Raw genomic sequence first — 18,979 nt, forward strand, 5'->3', positions numbered from 1 at the left:
CTCTGCCCCTCCCCCACTCGTGTGTGCGTGCACTTGCATGGGTTCTCTCTCTCTCCCTCTCTCTCTCTCTCCTCTCAAAAAAAATTCTGCAGTTGTAACAACCTGTCTTCCAGAGGGTGTAGGAATTCAGTGGAAGCCAGGCTTCCTTAAGCAGTGCTTATGTGCTGTCCAGTACATCCATCCATCCCTCCATCATCCACCCGCCCATCTATCCAATCTATCCATCCATCCTCCACCCACCCATGTATCTCTCTGTCCATCCATCCATCATCTACCCACCCATCATCCACCCACCCATCTGTCTATCCATCCATCCATCATCCATCCACCCATCTATTCTATCTATCTATCTATCTATCTATCTATCTATCTATCTATCCACCCATCCATCCATTCATCCATCCATCTACCCATATACCTACCCACCCACCCATTCATTCATCTACCCATATACCTATGCACCTACCCATCCACCCACCCTTTCTTTCATCTATCCATCCATCCATCCATCCATCCATCCATCCATCCATCCATCCACCAACCCACCTATCCATCTTTCAAATTTTCCACCAAGGGCACTGCTGCTGATGTACCTGGGAAGAAATCACTTACAAATCCTATTAAAGAACTAGCCCCAACCCCATAGGTTTTTTTAGTGTCTTAGAGACAGTGTTGGAGAAAAACACTTGAGGGGTGGAATAATGGAGCTAGACCATGGGGCTCTGCCATGGTCTGAGTCCTGGCTTGCTCTCTAGCAGTGGTCAGCCAAGCCTTGGCCACTATGACTCCTACTCCCTTCTCAGCCTGAATCTTTATGGCCAAAGGAGGCTCCAGGCCAGGCATAGCAGCTGAACAGGGAGAGGGCAGGGACGTCCTTGGCCCAGCTACCCTCTCCTAATGGGCCTGCGATCCCCACCACAATCCTGCCATGGCCTCCTAGGATCCTTCTTTCTATTCCTAAGGCTACCCGGGGTTTGGGTAGGAAAGCAAAGGTCCTTCAGGCGGGAATGCTGGTCTATTCTGGGTTATGTTAAGTGCTTTTGAGACAAGGCAAGTACCAGTAAATACATAAAGGTCTTAGTTTACAGTTTCTGACCCAAGGCTGCCTGAATACCCTGTACCCTGCCCTCTTTCAAACTGAAGTAGTCAGTCTCTGGCTCCATGGGAAGATTTCTTTTTTTTTTTTTTTAGAATCTAGATCCTTTTTTTTTCAAGGTTTATTTTTTTATTTTTGAGGGAGAGCGAGCACAAACTGGGGAGAGACAGAGAGGGAGAGGGAGACACAGAATCTGAGGCAGGCTCCAGGCTCTGAGCTATCAGCACAGAGCCCAACGTGGAGCTCAAACCCACGAACCCTGAGCTGAAGTCAGATGATTACCCAGTGGAGCCACCCAGGCACCCCCACATGGGAAGATTTCTAAGGAATCCTTGAGGTGTTTGCTGGAAGTAAAGAGGCGGGCAGGGCACACACAGCCTTGCCACGCACTGTATACGGCCCCTCCCAGCATCCCTTCCCGGCCCCCACCGACATGGGTGACAGAGCCTGCCCATGGCCCAGAGGACCAGCTTTACATCATGCTGCATACACCAAGAGGCCTCCCTGTACCTCTCTCTGTTCCTACTCTGATAGTCAAGGTGGGAAGTCCCAGCACCCAGGACAGGCCCGGCCTCATAGGCGAGGCCTCCGGTAGTGAGATGATGTGGATGTCTTCAGCTTGGGCCGGGGCGTCCGCCCTTCAAGTCTGACAGCCAGCAGACCTTCATCTAGAAGTAACTGGGCCGAGGGCAGAGGGACAGAGCACGAGGGGGACAGCGTTCCTGCGTTTCCCCAGCTTTGCCGCCTGTCCTAACTGGCTGGTATGGCACACAGGGTGCTCTGTTCCCAAAGCCCCTGAGGCTCAGATACAAAGAAGAGCCTGCCTTACAGGGGAGTGGGTGCTCTGAGGAGCTCAGAGATGCCTGGGACGGGGCAGGCTCTCAGGGAGCCCCCATTCTAGAGAACGTCAGTTCCTCCATCTTAAGAGGAGAACTAATACCAGTGCAGTAAAAAGAGCGGTTTGCAGGCTGGATTTCGGCCCCGGTTCTGCCTCTGATTGGCTGGAGACCTTGGACAAGTCCCGTAACGTCTCCGGCTTGGGAAAGCACATGTGCTGGGCTAGATGTGGGGTTTTCACACTGTCTGGGTGCCCCAGCATCCTGCATTCAACCAAAGGCCTTGCGAGTCTGACTGCATTCTTTGAGACCCTCATGTTCTTTCAGCTGGTTCTGAGTGCTGCTAATTTGGTAAAAAGACCAGTGATTGGGTCCTGCTTTCTTTGAAGCAGGCTTATCAGGCATGAGAGATCAGGGACTTCCTGGAAGAAGTAGAGAGCGCCTGAACATTGGGCTGATCGGATCCCAGCCTCCTTCTAGCCTTGCTCTGCAGCTCCCACAAATCTGGGCAAATACGGGCAGACGGGAGACCCTGGCAGCTGCTGTGCACCTGGCTGGAGCCAGCTCAAAATCCAAACCTCTTCCAGAAGCACCCCCATGGTCACCTTTGCCCACATCCCCTCTGCGCTGATTGACATCTGGCCATGCTGTGCAAATATCTTTTTTTTTTTTATTAAAAAAAAAATCTTTGGGGGAGTGCCTGGGTGGCTCAGTCAGTTGGGCATCCGACTTTGGCTCAGGTCATGATCTCGCGGTCCATGAGTTCGAGCCCCGCGTCGGGCTCTGGGCTGACGGCTCAGAGCCTGGAGCCTGTTTCGGATTCTGTGTCTCCCTCTCTCTCTGACCCTCCCCTGCTCATGCTCTGTCTCTCTCTGTCTCAAAAATAAATTAAAAAAAATTTTTTTTAATTTTTAACATTTTTAACATTTAATATTTTAACATTTTTTTTATTTTAAAAAATTTTTAACATTTATTCATTTTTGAGAGACAGAGTGTGAGTGGGGGAGGGACAGAGAGAGAGGGAGACAGAATCCTAAGCAGGCTCTATGCTCTGAGCCGTCAGCACAGGGCTTGATCTCACGGACCATGAGATCATGACCTGAGGTGAAGCTGGACGCTTAATCAACTGAGCCACCAAGGTGCCCCTGTGCAAATATCTTAAAAGGGGTAGTGAGTTTTCTCCATCAAAGGACAACACTCTCCCCAAAGGGAACAACCAGCTCCCAAACTCACGGTGGGAGGGGTTGCCTGCCACCTAGTGGTCCTGGCAGGCACTGCATGGCATGGCCCCAAGTCAAGGGGAAGTTGTCTGGGAGAGGGTGAGAAGCCTCTAGAGCATCTCCCTTAGGTCACCTAACTACCTGCATTACTCACATTCGATTAAGCCCTGCACTCGACAGTATTCATCTCATTTACTTTTTACAACATTCTGGGAAAAGTAAATGAGGAAACTGAGGCATAGAGAGGACAGTAATTCCCCCGAGATCACAGGGCTGGCTGCTGAAGGGCACAGACCTGGACTGTGCTCTCTGACTCCAAACCTAAACGTTCCCAGTCAGTGCACTGCACTCAGCTCCTCCATTACTAGCCAGGGAGACATGATCACAGGTGGGGACAGTGCCTTGGAGGCATGCCAGCTAGAGGAGATGGGCTCTCAGGGCAGCGAGGGCTGGGGCCCCAGGGAAGGGTGCCTGGCACAGTTGGCTTTAAGCTCAACTACAAAGGGATGCTCATGCGTGGTTTATTGGCTCTTCTCTGATACGTGATGCCAGCCCAAGTTCTGTGTTAGCCGTGACATTCGCTCACAACCTCCCCAGCCAGGGTGTGGACTTTTTCCATATTGGTGTGGAATTTGTAGACATGTGTTGGCAGCTTCATCCAATGCAACAGGCATGCTTGGGGCTGCAGGTGATTCACGGTGTAACTAATAATGGTGTGAATCAGAGTAAGGGGCTGGTTCCTCTCTTCAATCAAGGAGTCCTGGGAGGGCCTCCTGGGTGGCTCTGTCTGTTGAGCTACAGACTTCAGCTCAGGTCATGATCTCAGTTCCTGAGTTCCAGCCCTGCATCCGATCTCGATCTCGATCGCCGCTGCCAGGGCAAAGCCAGCTTCCGGTCCTCTGCCTCTCTCTCTCTCTCTCTCTCTCTCTCTCTCTCTCTCTCTGCCCCTCCCCATTCACGCCCCCTCCGGCACGTGCGCTCTCGCTCTCGCGCTCTCTTTCTCTCTCTCAAAAATAAATAAACATTAAAAAGATAAATAAGTTCCGTCCGGAAGGGGAGCCAAAGACAATCTTTGAGCAGAGCCTGACAGCTGGGACGGGGTTGGGGAGGGGGAACGCTGGACTTCAGGGAGCGTGTGCATTTGCAGGGGTGAGCGCAGGGCTGCAGCTCCGCAGGGGAGGGTGCTGCAGGTGCGCCCCAGGCGGCGGCGGTGGGCGGAGCTTGGAGAAGCGGGCGAGGGGTCCTAGCTCAGCCTCCACACCCTGGTCTCCGCAGGTTCCTACTACCTGACCACCACGTACGGGGCCCTGGAGCACATCAAGAACTACGACAAGATCACGGTGACCCGGCAGCTGAGCATGGAGGTGCAGGACTCCATCCACCGCTGGGAGCGCCGGCGCACGCTCAACAAGGCCCGGGCCTCGCGCTCCTCCGTGCAGGTGATGCGTGGGACTCAGGGTGGGTGGGGGCCGGCGGGACCGTCCCGCGGACGCCAATCCCGTGGCCCCCCAGCCCAGGAGCCCGACATCGACGGGATACTTTAGAAAAGTCTCTCCAGGCAGCATCGGTGTTTTAGTTGAGCAGGCAAGACAGGATGGGAGGAATGAGACTTTTGTCCAACACTCCTTAGTGTCTTCAGTGTCCTAATGTCCTAGTGCCCAGCTGGGCCTGGAGATTTGGACATAGTCTTGCCAGTCCCACTTTGGGGAGCCCACGGCCTGATCCACGGCCTTGCCCCTTTTGTTTCTGGACAAATGCTGCCAAGGTGCCTCTGCGCCTAGCCTGCCCCTCCAATCCAGCCACCATCCCTCCCCACCTCTCTCTAGACACACTCAGTATTCAAGCCATGGACGGCGGGAATCCTGCCTCCTACACTCTCATCACCCCACACACCCCCATGCTGCGTCCAGTCAAGCTGCCCCCGATTCCCTGAACGTGCGGAGCTCCACTCCCTGGCACTCAGCCTCTGGCTCCACACTGCTGCCACAGCCTGTCCTCAGTTTCACTGAGAAGTCTTCTTTGAACGACCTCCCCACCTGTCTTGTCTCCCACTCCCTATGGCCCAGGTTAGATGCCCTCCTCTGTGTTTCTTGCTGCTACTTCCCCCATTATATCCCCATGGCATATATCATACTGTGTTGTGACCATCTATGTATGAAGCCATTGCCCTGGAAGGGAGGGCCCGTGACTTACATGTCTGAGGGGCCCCAAGCCCAGGGCCTGGGACAGATTGGGATAGGGGTGTGTGCAGAATGAAGACATTAAAACATCAGGCCAGGCAGCAATCCAGAGCTGTAAACACTCTACCGTCTCACTCCCTTGGCACCTGGAGCACACTAGACCTGAACCCCACCCCTGGCTTTCAAGATGGCCCCACTGTAACAGATAGAGCCCAGGCCTGGGAGGCAAAAGCCTGGAGGCCTGGACCCAACTCTGTACTAGCTTGCTATGTGGCCAGGAGCAGTCCCTGCCCCTCTTTGGGACTCAGTGGATCAGATGCGCTCTGCCTCCCAAGTACATGTTCTAGGCTGCCAAGATGATATCCCCCCACCACTTATCAATGGTGTCTTGATAATATTTACCAACTGGCTTCTAGGGAGAAAAAAGGCAGCTCTGATTTTAGCTGCTGTCAATTTCCATGGTGCAAATACTCCCATCATGGCCAATTTCAATCTACTAACTTGGGATTGCCGAACTTGGAATTGGAAAGAGATGTACGCAATTGGCTTTCTCAGGCTGGTTATGAGCCAGCATAAGTTGGTACAGGAGGCCTCCAGCACGTCACTGCCCCCCATCCCCTCCTGGAACACCCGTCTCTCCACCAACTCTGGCAACAGGGGCTCTGCTGGCCCATGTCTGACCATGGCATTGCTCACTTCTTGCTTCTACTTTGTAGGTTCCCAGTGCTAAACCAGGCAGAGCATCAGTGCCTCTCACTGGGGAGGTAAAGCTTAAGAGAGAGGCTTGGATGGGGGATGAGGAAGCCCCCCAGCACTATTTCCGGGGTCCAGAGAGGGCACCACCCCCTGCTTCCTCTCAGCGACTCGTCTGCACTCACCACCCTGTAACCATAGTTATCATCACTCTTAAGTCACGGTCGCCTTGTTCGTCCTCATCATCTTCCCTATGGTCAGACAGCTGTACTGCGACCAGCCTTCCACAAGGGGGCAGCCCCTCACACACCGCTTCTACCTGCCCTCAAAGTGCTGGGGGGAAAGGGGACTCTTCCAGGCGCTGAGCTAGTTTGTCTGCTTCCTCCCAGCCAAGGTTGTAAGGGACTGGTGTCATCCCAGTTTAGAGATGAGGAAATGGAGGCGCAGAGAGGTCAAGGTCACACAGTGCATGGGAGCAGATTCAAAGCCAGGCAGGAACTCAAGGGCCCATCCTTCCACCACCTGGTCTTCCCTCTGGGGCTCTTGGAAGGTGTAGATGCTGTTCAGGTTTGTGCGTGTGTTCCTATACCCAGCCCCACAGGCATCGCCTCACCCTTGCCCGCCTAGCTCGGGCGGTGCCCCTCTCCCTCCGTCCTAAACCCGCCTTCAGGCCCAGCTCCCCTACCCTTTCACTAAGCCCCCCTCCTGCCCCTGCAACGAGGAACCTCCACCCCCCAGGCTGAACTGTTTCCAGCCTTAAGGACTGAACTGTTTCGCCAGCCTTAGTAGCTCCAGCTGCACCGTGGGCTGCTGGTCCTGGGGTCTGCACATTCTATTTTATTTCTGCCAGCCTCGGTGCCCCAGCGTCGGGCCTGGGGTGGGAATGCAGGGGGAGCCTCGGGAGGAATTGTTGAGGAAGTGGGTGACGGATGAGCCCGCGGACTGGCCACCAGGGGGCGTGCTCACTCCTCATTGCCGAGACCCGCCCGGCTGACTCCCCCAGAATGGTCAGCCCGTTGGGAGGCGAGGCTCAGAGAGAGAAGGACCTTGCCTGGCGGAGGTCACACGGCAGGGTCAGCCGCAGATGCTCCTACTTCCAACCCCCCGACTTCCAACCCGCCCCTGCAGTCCCCTCTCTGTAGAGAGGAGCCGGGGGCCCAGAAAGGGCATTGGACTTGTCCGAGGCCACTCAGCCCCTCGGCGCCTTGCAAGCTCCCAGCGTCGGGGTGGGGGTGAGACGGGATTGAGACGGGATGCCCCCCCCCCCCCCGGTGACTCAAGACCCCTCCGTCTCCCTCCCGCAGGACTTCATCTGTGTGTCGTACCTGGAGCCCGAGCGGCAGTCGCGGACGCTGGCGTCGCGGACCGACACGCTGGCCGAGGCGCTGTGCGCTCAGTGCGCGGAGAAATTCGAGGTGCTGCAGCCCCAGGACTACCGGCTCTTCGTGCTGGTCGACGGGCGCTGCTTCCAGCTGGCGGACGAGGCGCTGCCCCACCGCATCAAGGGCTACCTGCTGCGCAGCGAGCCCAAGCGCGACTTCCACTTCGTGTACCGACCCCTGGATGGCGGCGGGGGCGGCGGGGGCCCGCCCTGCCTCGTGGTGCGGGAGCCCAACTTCCTTTGAGGCCGGGGCTCCCCACCCCCCCCCCCCCGGCCCCTCCAGTGGCAGCGTTCAAAGCCTGGCTGGCGTGGAAGCGGGCAGACTGGGCTCCCGCTTGCTCACCAAGCCCCCAACACGTGCATACAGGAGCCCCCCATCTGAACACGCGCACACTCCCAACGTGGATGGGATGCCCACCTGGCACACTCATTTGCAACATACCGAGCATGCGTAGGCCAACACAGCAGAACAGCTGTGAAGATCCTGTGAGGAGCGCTCGAGGGGCCAAGTTCTTCATTAGACGCAAGGGGAGACTGAGGCTCAGAGAGAGAAGGGACTCTCCAGCCAGCTGCGGCAAACAGAGCCCAAGCCTGCCCCCTGTTCATTCACAGCCCTTCAGGCCGGTCCTTCTGCTCCAGCCTCGGCCCGCCCAGTCCTGTCTTTTGTGGGAAGGGCTGACTTTCCCTAGGACTGTCCTTAGGAGGAGTGGCCTGGCCACAGCTGCCCACCGCGCCCCCAGGACCGAGCTGGATGTTTTGGCCCCTCCCAGCATCTCAGGAGTATTTCTCAGGGTGTGCGTTGAGACGAGCCCCCCCATCCCTACACCCCCTACACCGACCGGAGACTGCCCTCAGCTACTAGTGCCCGCAGTGGCCCTCCCGCCCCCCAGGTTCTGAGTCCCTCCGGAAGCAGCCAGACAAACACCAGATCCACCAAGTAAAGGCCGGCTCAGTGTCTACAAGGACAAGTTCAGCTTCAGCCACAGGAGAACACTGACGGAGCCCTTTCCCTGGTGGGCACGCCCCAGGGCTGTGGCAATGTGGCCAGAGACGCCGTGTGGGGAGAATTTAATAAAAGCCCTTTTAAAAATGGCATCTTTTTTCCTCAAGAGGCTTGAGCCCTGCTCAGCCGGCCAGACCCCCCCCCCCCCATGAATGTCTAACTCCCTTCCCAGATGGGGTTCGGAAGACCTCCCCCTCCTTTCTCCCGAAGGCCCTGTCTTCTGACAGAATCTGCAGTGTGCTATCAACCATCCTTAGCTCCCATGGCCGTGGCCCCTGTCTGCCCCTCGGCCTGGTCATCTGTTGCCTCCCCCACCCCACCCTTGGTTCCCGTCATTCCCACCTCTGTATCATTTCAAAAATGATCTCACACCTTCCTGCTTCTGCTTCTTATCCCAGGAATACCATTTCCTGGAGTCACTGGTCAAACTCCTATTCATCCTTCAAAGCCCATCTCCTCTAGGAAGACTCCTCTGACTTCCCAGGCTGGCAAGAGAGTCCTTATCCACGTTTCCACAGCCCCCCGGGCTCATCTCCTCACGAGAGATAGCAAATTGCTCTTGTCTGTTGATACTTCTGCTCTGTCCTCCAGATTCCAACCATTCACATCTGTGTCGTCCACGCTGATTAAAAATATGTATCTGTTGAGGGCCTGTTAACTGTCAGCACTCTTCTAGGCCTTGGGAAACAGAGAATAAAACAGACAAAGTTCGAACGGAGCCCCAGGGTGAACGGCAATGAGCAGTGTGCCCAGGGAAGGATGGCTGGACTCGCCCGAATTAAACCCCTGGGCATCAGCCAGCTCGTTTAGCCAGTCAACAAACAGCTGTTGGGCTCTGGGCTCTGGCTCCAGGCCAGCCCGGTGTGAGATACAGGATTGCTTCAGGACGCTGCTGGCCGGGAGGACTTTCCAGGCTGGGGGTGAGCGTAGATGGGCAAATGTACAGAAACCGAGGGTAGCCAGGCACGGTCCCAGGTTGCCCCTCCCTCTCCCCCTCCCCCCGCTACAGGATGCAGACACCGTCCCCTTCCTGGGGTTCCAGTCCCCACAGCCCTGAGCTGAGCTTGCGATGCGGCCTTGTACCCCCAGCTGTAAGGTAAGTGCCCACCGCCTCCGACAAGGCCCGAGGCAGTTGGGGAAAGTCAGAGGGAGCCTTTTGCCCAAGGCGGGGCCTCAACATGGGATGGGTTTGGGATTCAGGGGGTGGATTGGGTCCTAGCGCAGCCCTGGGGTCTTATGTCCAGCTCCCAGGAAGGGCAGAAGCAGCCAGAGAGTTGGGCTGACGGGCCGCTGTAAGATCATTGCGCATGTGTGTGGGTGTGTGCAGGGCCCAGCATCCTCAGGCCAATGCCGGGATTCACCCAGGAGAGGCCAGAAGGCAGGAGGGGTGGGGCTGCCCCGACTCCCTGTTGTCTAGATGTCTCTGCCCACAGGGAGGTGTGATCGGACAAGGACAGGGGTGCAGGCCTCATCCAGGGCGTCACACGCGCTGAGCCCTCAGGGGGAGCCTGGCACTGGTTAGTGATTCCCCTGCATTATTTTATTTAATCTGCAAACAGCCCCTGCAGGGAGGTATTTGCAGATGAGGACATCAAGGCTCGAAGAAGGGGGCATATGAGTCTGCTTGGGCTGCCATAGCAAAATACCACAGACTGGGGGGCATAAACAACACATTTGTTTTCTCACAGTTCTGGGGGCCGTAAGTCTGAGGCCGGGGGGTCAGCAGGATTGAGTTCTTGGCTCACAGATGGCTGCGTCTCGCCGTGTCCTCATGTGGCCTTTTTTCTCTTGCATGAGCCCCCCTCTGTCTCTTCCTCTAAGGACACCAGTCCTATTAGATTAGGGCCCCACCCTTCTGACCTAATTTACATTAATGCCCTCTTTTTGTATATATATATTTATATTTTGGGAGAGCACAAGCAGGGAGGGGCAGGGAGATGGGGACAGAGGATCCGAAGTGGGCTCTGTGCTGACAGGCTGACAGCGGTGAGTCCGATGCGGGGCTCGAACTCACAAACCGTGAGATCAGGATCTGAGCCAAAGTTGGACGCTCAACCGACAGAGCCATCCAGGCGCCCCAAACTTACTCCCCTCCTTAAAGGCCCTGTGTCCAAATACAGTCACATTCTGAGATACTCGGGGTTTGGGCTTCAACATAGGAACTTTGGGGGGACACAATTCAGCTGATAACAGGGTGTTGTACCCAAGCTTGTGCAGTCAGAGGTTTGAACTCAGGGCTGACCTACCCCAAAATCTAAGGCTCTTCTTCCTGACCCACACAGCATCACAAGTGACTTGTTGGTAGAAAACCAGTCATCAAACCTTGCCTGTTAGGTCCCAGCTCTGGGTGAACTTGCCTCAGGCAGCCAGCCATGGTGAGTGTCACAGGGTGGCCCCGAGCAAGCGGTCAGGAGTCCAGAGCTGTGCATCAGTGTGTGTGTGTGTGTCCAAGGGTGACAGGAACAAAGAATGTGACAGGGGCTCATCTTTCTCCTCCCTGGCATGTGTCCCCTCTCCCCTTGGCAGGCTGGCTCCCTCTTCTGCTTTTACTAGCCTTCAGCCCGAGGCTGGAGCTGGGGCCAGCCTTGGAGAAAGCAGCCATCAGCTTTCTGCAGAGAGACTGAGTCACGCCCGGGCCCTGCTACTCCTACTTCTCCCAGGCCTCCCAGTGACAGCTGGGTACAAAATCCTGCCCATCGAGAAAAAATCTCAGGCCCTGAAGATGCCTGGCCCATGATGGCCTCACAACACCTTAAGGTGGCATATCCGATTTGCCCAACTATGAGCTGGAGGGACGAGGGGCGGGCCTACAGGAGAGATGCGCAGAGAACAGAGGCCCTGAGAGGGAAGAGGGGCAGAGAGAGGGGGAGAGAGCCGTCTGGCTGCAGCAGACACCACCACCCCCCCCAGCGGTCCCCCACTACAGACACACCTATCTTCCCACTTGGCAGGCCGAGGCTGTGTCCAGAAGTCTTGGCACACATTTGCAGACACGATTGCTGCGTATGCCCTCAGTTGGCCTGGATTCCGGGACCGGAGCTGCCTCCTGCTGGGCAGTGTCATCTGGGAGGAAGTGGGCAGCAGCTGTGGCAGGAACCAGGCCCTTCCTTCGCAGGAAGGCTATATAGAGCTGAGCTCTGGGGACGAAAGTGCCAGCTCACAGCGGTGGCTTCCCCTCTTCCCCAGGCATCACGCGATTTGCTGGGAAACATTCTTTTCTGAGGAAGGCTCTCCAGGAATCCTTTCAGCCCACGCAACCCTAAGCCAAAAGGAAACTCCAACATCTGTTTGCTTTCAAAGTCAGAAAAACCTGCTGAGCAGTAAGGGTGGGAAGAACCTCGGCAGCAGCCAGGAGACCTGGGCTCCAGCCCAGCTGGGAGCCCTCAGCAAGTCACGGAACATCTCCAGCTCCCTCTTTTTTTTTTTTTTTTTTTTTTAATGTTTATTTACTTTTGAGAGATAGAGACAGGGCACAAGTGGGGGAGGGGCAGAGAGAGAGGGAGACACAGAATCTGAAGCAGCCTCCAGGCTCCGAGCTGTCAGCACAGAGCCGGACACGGGGCTCGAACTCACGAACCGCGAGATCATGACCTGAGCTGAAGTCGGATGCTTAACTGACTGAGCCACCCAGGCACCCTTCCCTGCTCTTAAAATGAGCGTTTATATCCCGATTTCCCAGGCTTGTTGCAGGGACCACACAAACTCCCGGGGGGGACAAGCAAGGGAAGCCTCAGATCTTTTTGAAAAGGTAAATAAATTGAGGGCTTGCGTATATGGGCCGGGAGGTCATTCACGGCCAAGGTTGCACAGCTGAGGTGATTAAGTGAACTGAAATTCAATCTGGACTCCAAGATTGGCTACTCCTTGGAACAGCACCATGTCCACTCAGAAGAAGAGATGCCTTTTCCAAATCTATACGAAGGCACTCTATGGTCTATAGGGTAGAGGTGAGCTCAAATCTGGGGGTTGCTGGGCCATGCACTGATTTTCAGCTTAGTGTGACCAGTTTGATGACAGCAGTAAGCACAGGATGCTCTGGGGCCTGAGGGAGTGGAGGGTAACCCACTTGGATGAAGCAAAGAGGGCTCCCTGGAGACAGGGATATCTGAGCTGGGTCTTGAAGGATAAGGAGCTGGCCGAGGGCAGGAGGGACTAGAACTCCTGCAACACAACCAGGAGACAGTCCGTATGTCCCTTGCATTTCCACATGTCTAGTGACGGGTCATTGACAGCTTTTATTCTAGTCATCTTTTTAAGAGTATTTGAATAGCCTTGAATTATATAGTTTCTCCCTCTGGGGAAGAAGGCAGATTTTTTTTTTTTTTTTTTTTCCTGACCAGGAAAATGAAATACTCTCTCTCACCTTGGAAGACAGTGTCTCCCTCCAGGGCAAGAGTTGCACAGGTTTGCTAGCAGCATTTTTGAAAAGATCAGGGAGTTTTCCTAAGCTCAAGATTTCTCAGCCATGACCCAGACCCCGCTGTGTACACAGCATCCGCCTGGGCCCACCTCGGCCTCCGTACACGTGGTGGGAAGGGAGGATGGAAGCAAATGTGAAGCTCATGCAACCTGCGTGTGGGGAGTAACATAAAGTCCTTTGTCTCTGCCCCAGGGGTCTCCTATCTTCTGCCAGCACCTATGAAACTGCGGCAAGTGACCCTGTTAGCTTGCAAGTGGGGTAAAATCTCAGACCCACAGTTCTTTTTCCTTTTAATGTATTTTATTTATTTTTTTTTTAACGTTTTATTTATTTTTGAGACAGAGACAGAGCATGAACGGGGGAGGGGCAGAGAGAGAGGGAGACACAGAATCGGAAGCAGGCTCCAGGCTCTGAGCCATCAGCCCAGAGCCCGATGCAGGGCTCGAACTCACGGACCATGAGATCATGACCTGAGCTGAAGTCGGACGCTTAACCGACTGAGCCACCCAGGCGCCCCTGTATTTTATTTTTGAGAGCGAGAGAGAACGTGAGCAGGGCAGGGGCAGAGAGAGAGGGGGATAGAGGATCTGAAGCAGGCTCTGTCCTAACACCAGAGAGCCTGATGTGGGGCTCGAACCTACCAACTGTGAGATCATGACCTGAGCTGAAGTCAGACCGAGGTGACCCAACCCAGACAGTTCTTGACAAAGATAAGAAAATTAAAAAACCTCAGAAAAAAACGAAACTGAAGAATGCTGTATGCAGGGTAACCGGTCATTTCAAGGTGGCCTGAGGCCAGGGGAAGTGAGAGATGGAGTGGGGCCGAGCCCTGAGTAATCCTGGTTGGCACCACAAGGAGTGTGGGAAGTTTCCACTCTCCTGTAGCGGCACTGGAAGGGGGCCAGGCAGGAGGCAGGGGGTCTACAGAAGCCGGCCGCAGGAACCTAGGGCAGAGGTGAGGTCTGGACTGGGAGGGGGTTGGGGACGGGCAGGTTAAACCTGAGAAGCATTGAGGAGGCAGCGGCAGCAGGATACGCTGGAGGGTGTGAGGGAGAGGAAGGGTCCTAGGTGGGCCTCTGGATTCCCGGCTTGCATGCAGCAGTGGAGGGATGTGCTCTCCACTGAGCTCGAGGGGCATGCAGCCTTGAGGGGGGACCCGACTGCCCCAGCTTCAACAGAGTACAGCGGATTGAAACCCATTAGATGTGTTTACATCCATGAGTTCAAAATATTTAGAAAGTTTACTGGGTCACCTTTTGAGGGGGAGAGAACCAATTCAAACACAAATACATAGCAGAGAAGTTATTGCAGCTAATAAAGGAGAAGAAAATGATAGAATTTTACCAGTTTGCAATCCTCTGATGAGTTAATGGATACAGGCACTGAGCGTCAACTACTATCAGAAAGGAGTAGGGGCGCCTGGGTGGCTCAGTCGGTTAAGTGTTCGACTCTTGGTTTCGGCTCAGGTCATGATCTCACAGTTTGTGGGTTCAAGCCCCGCATTGGGCTCCATGATGGCAGTGAGGAGTCTGCTTGGGATTCTCTCTCCCTTTCTCTCTGCCCCTCCCCTGCTTGCTCTCTGTAAATAAACTTAAATTTTTTTTTTTTAAAGGAACAAACCTCAGCCAGTGTGCCTCCTGAGCAAAGAGCACACCCTGCTTTCATCCTTTGCCAAAAGGAGCCAAACTGAGCATGCTTGAGCTGCTGATTTGTAGGGGACACGGGGCAGTGAGCCGGGAACATGCTTAACACCATAGCATGCAGTCATCAAAACCCAGGCTGAGAAACTCCACCACTCAATAGCCTGGGTTCCTCAACAGAAGCTGGAAAGAGATGGGGAGGAAATCTGTAGGTTAAAGGAGCTGAAAAGACATTTACCGTTTTTGTTAAGTGGGCAAGAGCGAACAGTGTCTGGGGATGCACATGCGTGAATGCCACAAAGAACACAGGAGAGTGGTCATGGTGGTGGTGGGGGGGGGGGGGGGGGGGGGGGGGGACAATGCCGTGACCGGGATGGAACAGGAGGGGCTTCTGGATGGCTGGTGTGGTTTATGCGTCGACGTGGAGTGAGCCACAGCGCCCAGATATCTGGTCGGATGTGATTCTGGATGTTTGTTGCCAAGGTGTTCTTTGGATATAATGACCAACAGGGAAATTGGTAAGACTCTGAGCAAAGGGGATCGTCCTCTGTAATGTGGGTGGGTCCCATCCAATCAGTGGAAGGCCTGCCTGGAGCGAAGTCTGGAGCAAGAAGGAATCTACCTGCAGACAGCTTTTGTACTTACGCTGCAACTCCCCCCTGGGTCTCCAGTCTGCTATTGGTTCTGTTTCTGCAGACGACCTTGACTACTACAGCTGGTAAAGTTCAGTCTCTTGACTTCGGTGATAGTTACAAGGATGTTCACCTTATAATTCACTAAGCAACATATTTGTTTTGCATGGTCTCCTATATATTTTTATAATGAAAAGCTTAAAAAAAAAAGTCTAATTTGCATATAGGTATGTTAATAGAGAGGAAGGGGATTCTTGATGAATACCAAACTGCTCTTTGGGATTTATGGGGAGGAAAAGAGATGGCCACAATTTGCTCTGAATATTTTTGTGTTATATGACTCTTATGCCAGAACATGTCTCTACGTTTTGGATATAATTACAAAAAAAAAAAAAAAAAAAAAAGGCTGATCTTAGTTGTGACACACATGGAAAGTTCAACCTCATTAGAAATTGAACAGAAAATTACAATATGAGGCACAGAGAGCCCATTTCTACTGGGGGCCTGTGGAACCACAAGAGGAAGGGAGAAAAAAAAAAAAAAGACACCAAAGCACTGTGAATTATGCAATTGCCGTTTATTTCAGAAACAAAATATAGCTGTTCTTAACCCTTAGGACCATGAATGCTCTTGGAGTTTCGGTATTTATTCAGTAGATAAAACATATTTTCATTCTCCAGAGGACAAATGGAGAACAAGAGTATCACAGTTCGTGGAAATAGAAGAACAGAGCTTCTTACCACCTGTATCTTGAGGCCTTTTTAAAGTACTCCTTTTAAAAGTTCTCCTTTTCAGTGCTCAGGTTTCTTTGAACATCAGCCAGCCCTCCGTTTCACCCATCATTGACCATCAGTGACAACACACACACTATGCTTCGTGTACTTGTTACCTAACACCCTAGGGCTCCCCCAAATCTGTAGGATGGTAAGAGTTCTTTATCCTGAGGTCCTTTGATTAGCCGGAGGACAGCCTCGCTGAGAAAGGGTAATCTGTGCTGACAGAAAGTGGGCCCATTAGAAACAAAAGTTAACACCTGGAATTTGTCACGGCATAACCCTTCTGGCCAGTGTCCCAACGTCCGATCCATAACTCCAAACTTTAAAGGCATCCATCAGGGGTGCCCGGGTGGCTCAGTCGGTTAAGCGTCCGATTTTGGTTCAGGTCTCATGGCTCGTGGGTTCAAACCCCACGTTGGGCTCTATGCTGACAGCTCAGAGCCTGGAACCTGCTTCAGATTCTGTGTCTCCCTCTCTCTCTGCCCCTGCCCTGCTCACGTTCTGTCTCTCTCTCAAAAATAAACATTAAAAAAATTTTTTAAGGGCATCAATCACTGTTAAGACAGGTCTCACTTCATAAAGACAGGTGGTCATGAATATCAGGGTTTACTTAGTGTTTCGCATTTGCTTTCTCTCTAGCTAGCTAGCTACACAGCATCTGGCTATATGGCTTGTTTTTAAAAACAGCATCACTGAAATGTAACGAGTAAACTGCATAATTCCAGTGAACGTGTACAATTCTGGGGCTTTTTTGTATTTTCAGAGTTGTGCGAATATAAAACATTTTCAGTCACCGCTAAAAAGAAATCTGCATAGCGATCAGCTACAGCTCCTTCCCCGTTCCCTGCTCGCCCCACTGCCTGGCGCCATTCACCCGCTTTCTGCTTCTACAGACTTGCTTATTCTGGACAAATAGATACAAATGGAATCGTGTAGCACGTGGTCTCTGGTGACTGATAACTTGGCTTAACGTTCCCACATAAAGAGGTTCGTTCCGTTTTAATGCTCTGTGATATTCCGCTGCGTGGATATGGTTAGTGTTACTTACGTGTCTTTAGCGAGCCCGACGTTGAGTACCTCCCAGTGTGGGGCACTGGGCCAAGAAAACAACAGTAAGTCGGGCAGTCTCTGCCCTCCAGGAGCTAGGACACCCCCTCCCCAGTAAAGACAGATCTTGACAGGTGCTGTAAGAGATACAAATCAACACAGAAAGGGGAGAGGACTTTCGATGAGGGGGTCAGGGGGCCAGGAGGAAGTGGAAGAAGGTTCAAGGGAGACGTGGCACTTCAGATACACCTAGAGAACCTACCACACGCAGGAAAAGGCACTCTGGGGCAAGAGGACCAGTAAGTAGCAAAGGCACAGGAGGCTGAGAAATCCGAGAAGTACAGAGGGACAGGAAGGGCAGAGCCGTGGGAAGGGGTGAGGGAGCTGAGGCCCAAAGCATACACTAACCAAGTCAGGGGCCTGAAATTAATACTCAGATTCCATTATAAAATTTTATTTTTTGAGATTCGCCCATTATTGATAAATAAGATACAAAAGCAATCAAAAATCATGAGACTTCCTAAAAATAGTTTTCCATTTGGGGCATACATCCCTCTTCGATAAAATCACCCTACCTGCTTCAAATTCCGCAGAACAGAGACTTTCACTGGCTACAGAGGCCCCAGTGAACTTCCTGCTCCTTCAAACCAGTGAGCACAAAACACCTCCCAAGAAGCAATTATACTCAACACAGAGCTTTCCCCACACCGATCTGTGGTTTCATCGGAGCATCACACGGGACCTGCAGGAGGCTGGGGAAGCAGGCAGCGGTGAGCAGGTCTCTGTGCAAGGCCTAGAGGGTGGCCCGGGAGTGTCCGCGCTCCCCAGGAGGGCCTGGGAGGCTCGCCTCCCTCTTGTTCTGCCTCTTCTGCCCGGATTAGCACGCGTTCTGAGCGGCAGTGTTCCCACGTGGAACCCCGTCAGGAAGGCAGTGTTTCAGTAGTAATGAAGGCACACCTTGTCCATGGACGATTTTATCCTGTGCAAAACAGGAAGAAGAAGTTGGTGACCCATGTCAACTCTGAAGAAAATTAACACACACCTAATCCAAAACAGGTCATCCTTTATGACGGCCCCACCCAACAATTATCTCACGGAGGATGCATCAGTTTTGGATTCCTCTCCCGTGAGAGGGGGTGGCTGGCAGAAGTACAAGTGTCCACTTGCAGAAAAGGTTTAGCAATGCTGCTTGCTTCTGCTTTCGGAATGACACTGACCCTGCAAGGCCCAGGGCTGGCTCACCTGTCAATCGGATAAGGTTTTTCACAAAGGTTGACCAGCACGTACAGATGTCTCAAAGCATACTCGTACTAGAGGAAAACACCAAAAAAGACATCGTCAAACACCATCACCACCACACAAGCAACTTCTAACCTGGGAATATCCCACTGTTGTGGTTTTGGGGGGAAAGCACCTCGACCTGTGCCTCTTGAGCTTCTTCAGCTCATGGATCCCCCCCTCCACTTTTCGGTAATCTGGAGAGATTCATGGGCTCCCTCTCCTGTGAAAAATGCAGCCCGGCCTGAGGGCTGGCGAGCCTCCTGGAGCGTTCTCGGTGCCGGGCCAGGCCTCCTGACTGAGGAGTCCACATGGCCCTGCTCCCTTCTATTACCTAGGACCCCCCCACCCCGCCCACCTGGCTTTTGGTTCTGGGAACCTCATTCTGGGAGGGACACACTGATGCGAGATGGATGGGGAGCGGATACCAAACTGGATGGTGCGCAACAGGGAAGACTGAAATAACCGGGGTGTTTATCTTGAAAAACCTTCAGGAGAATCTGAGAAGTCTCATGGGGAAGAAGGAGAAGATTCATTTTGTGTGATTCCAGAGCGCAAAAGAGTAACACCACCAGGGCTCAGTTGGTTAAGCGTCCGACTTCGGCTCAGGTCATGCTCTCACAGTTCGTGGGTTCAGGCCCCGCTGAACAGCTGTGCTGACAGCTGGGAGCCTGGAGCCTGTTTCAGATTCTATGTCTCCCTCTCTCTCTGCCCCTCCCCTGCTCACACTCTGTCTCTCTCTGTCTCTCAATAATGAATAAACGTTAAAAAAAAAAA

The 18,979-nt window shown here is 53.4% G+C and overlaps 2 protein-coding genes across 3 annotated transcripts in view; one reads left to right on the forward strand and one right to left on the reverse strand.

Annotated features, from left to right (window-relative positions):
• Positions 1-8,499, forward strand: part of RIN3 (Ras and Rab interactor 3) — a 123,732-nt gene extending 115,233 nt beyond the window's left edge. For both annotated transcript variants that reach the window (XM_045448283.1, XM_045448282.1), the window contains exons 9-10: positions 4,428-4,591; positions 7,330-8,499. In XM_045448283.1, coding sequence (XP_045304239.1) covers positions 4,428-4,591; positions 7,330-7,650 — 485 coding nt within the window. In that variant the 3' untranslated portion in view covers positions 7,651-8,499. The remainder of the gene's footprint in view (positions 1-4,427; positions 4,592-7,329) is intronic.
• An 8,863-nt stretch (positions 8,500-17,362) lies between these two features.
• The window catches only part of LGMN (legumain), a 35,399-nt gene continuing 33,782 nt past the window's right edge, over positions 17,363-18,979 (reverse strand). The window contains exons 13-14 of the mRNA XM_045448286.1: positions 18,167-18,234; positions 17,363-17,903 (exon numbers count right to left, since the gene is read on the reverse strand). Of these exons, the coding sequence (XP_045304242.1) occupies positions 17,861-17,903; positions 18,167-18,234 (111 nt within the window). The 3' untranslated portion in view covers positions 17,363-17,860. The remainder of the gene's footprint in view (positions 17,904-18,166; positions 18,235-18,979) is intronic.

The sequence above is a fragment of the Leopardus geoffroyi genome, chromosome B3, assembly GCF_018350155.1.
Source record: "Leopardus geoffroyi isolate Oge1 chromosome B3, O.geoffroyi_Oge1_pat1.0, whole genome shotgun sequence".
NCBI lineage: Eukaryota > Metazoa > Chordata > Mammalia > Carnivora > Felidae > Leopardus > Leopardus geoffroyi.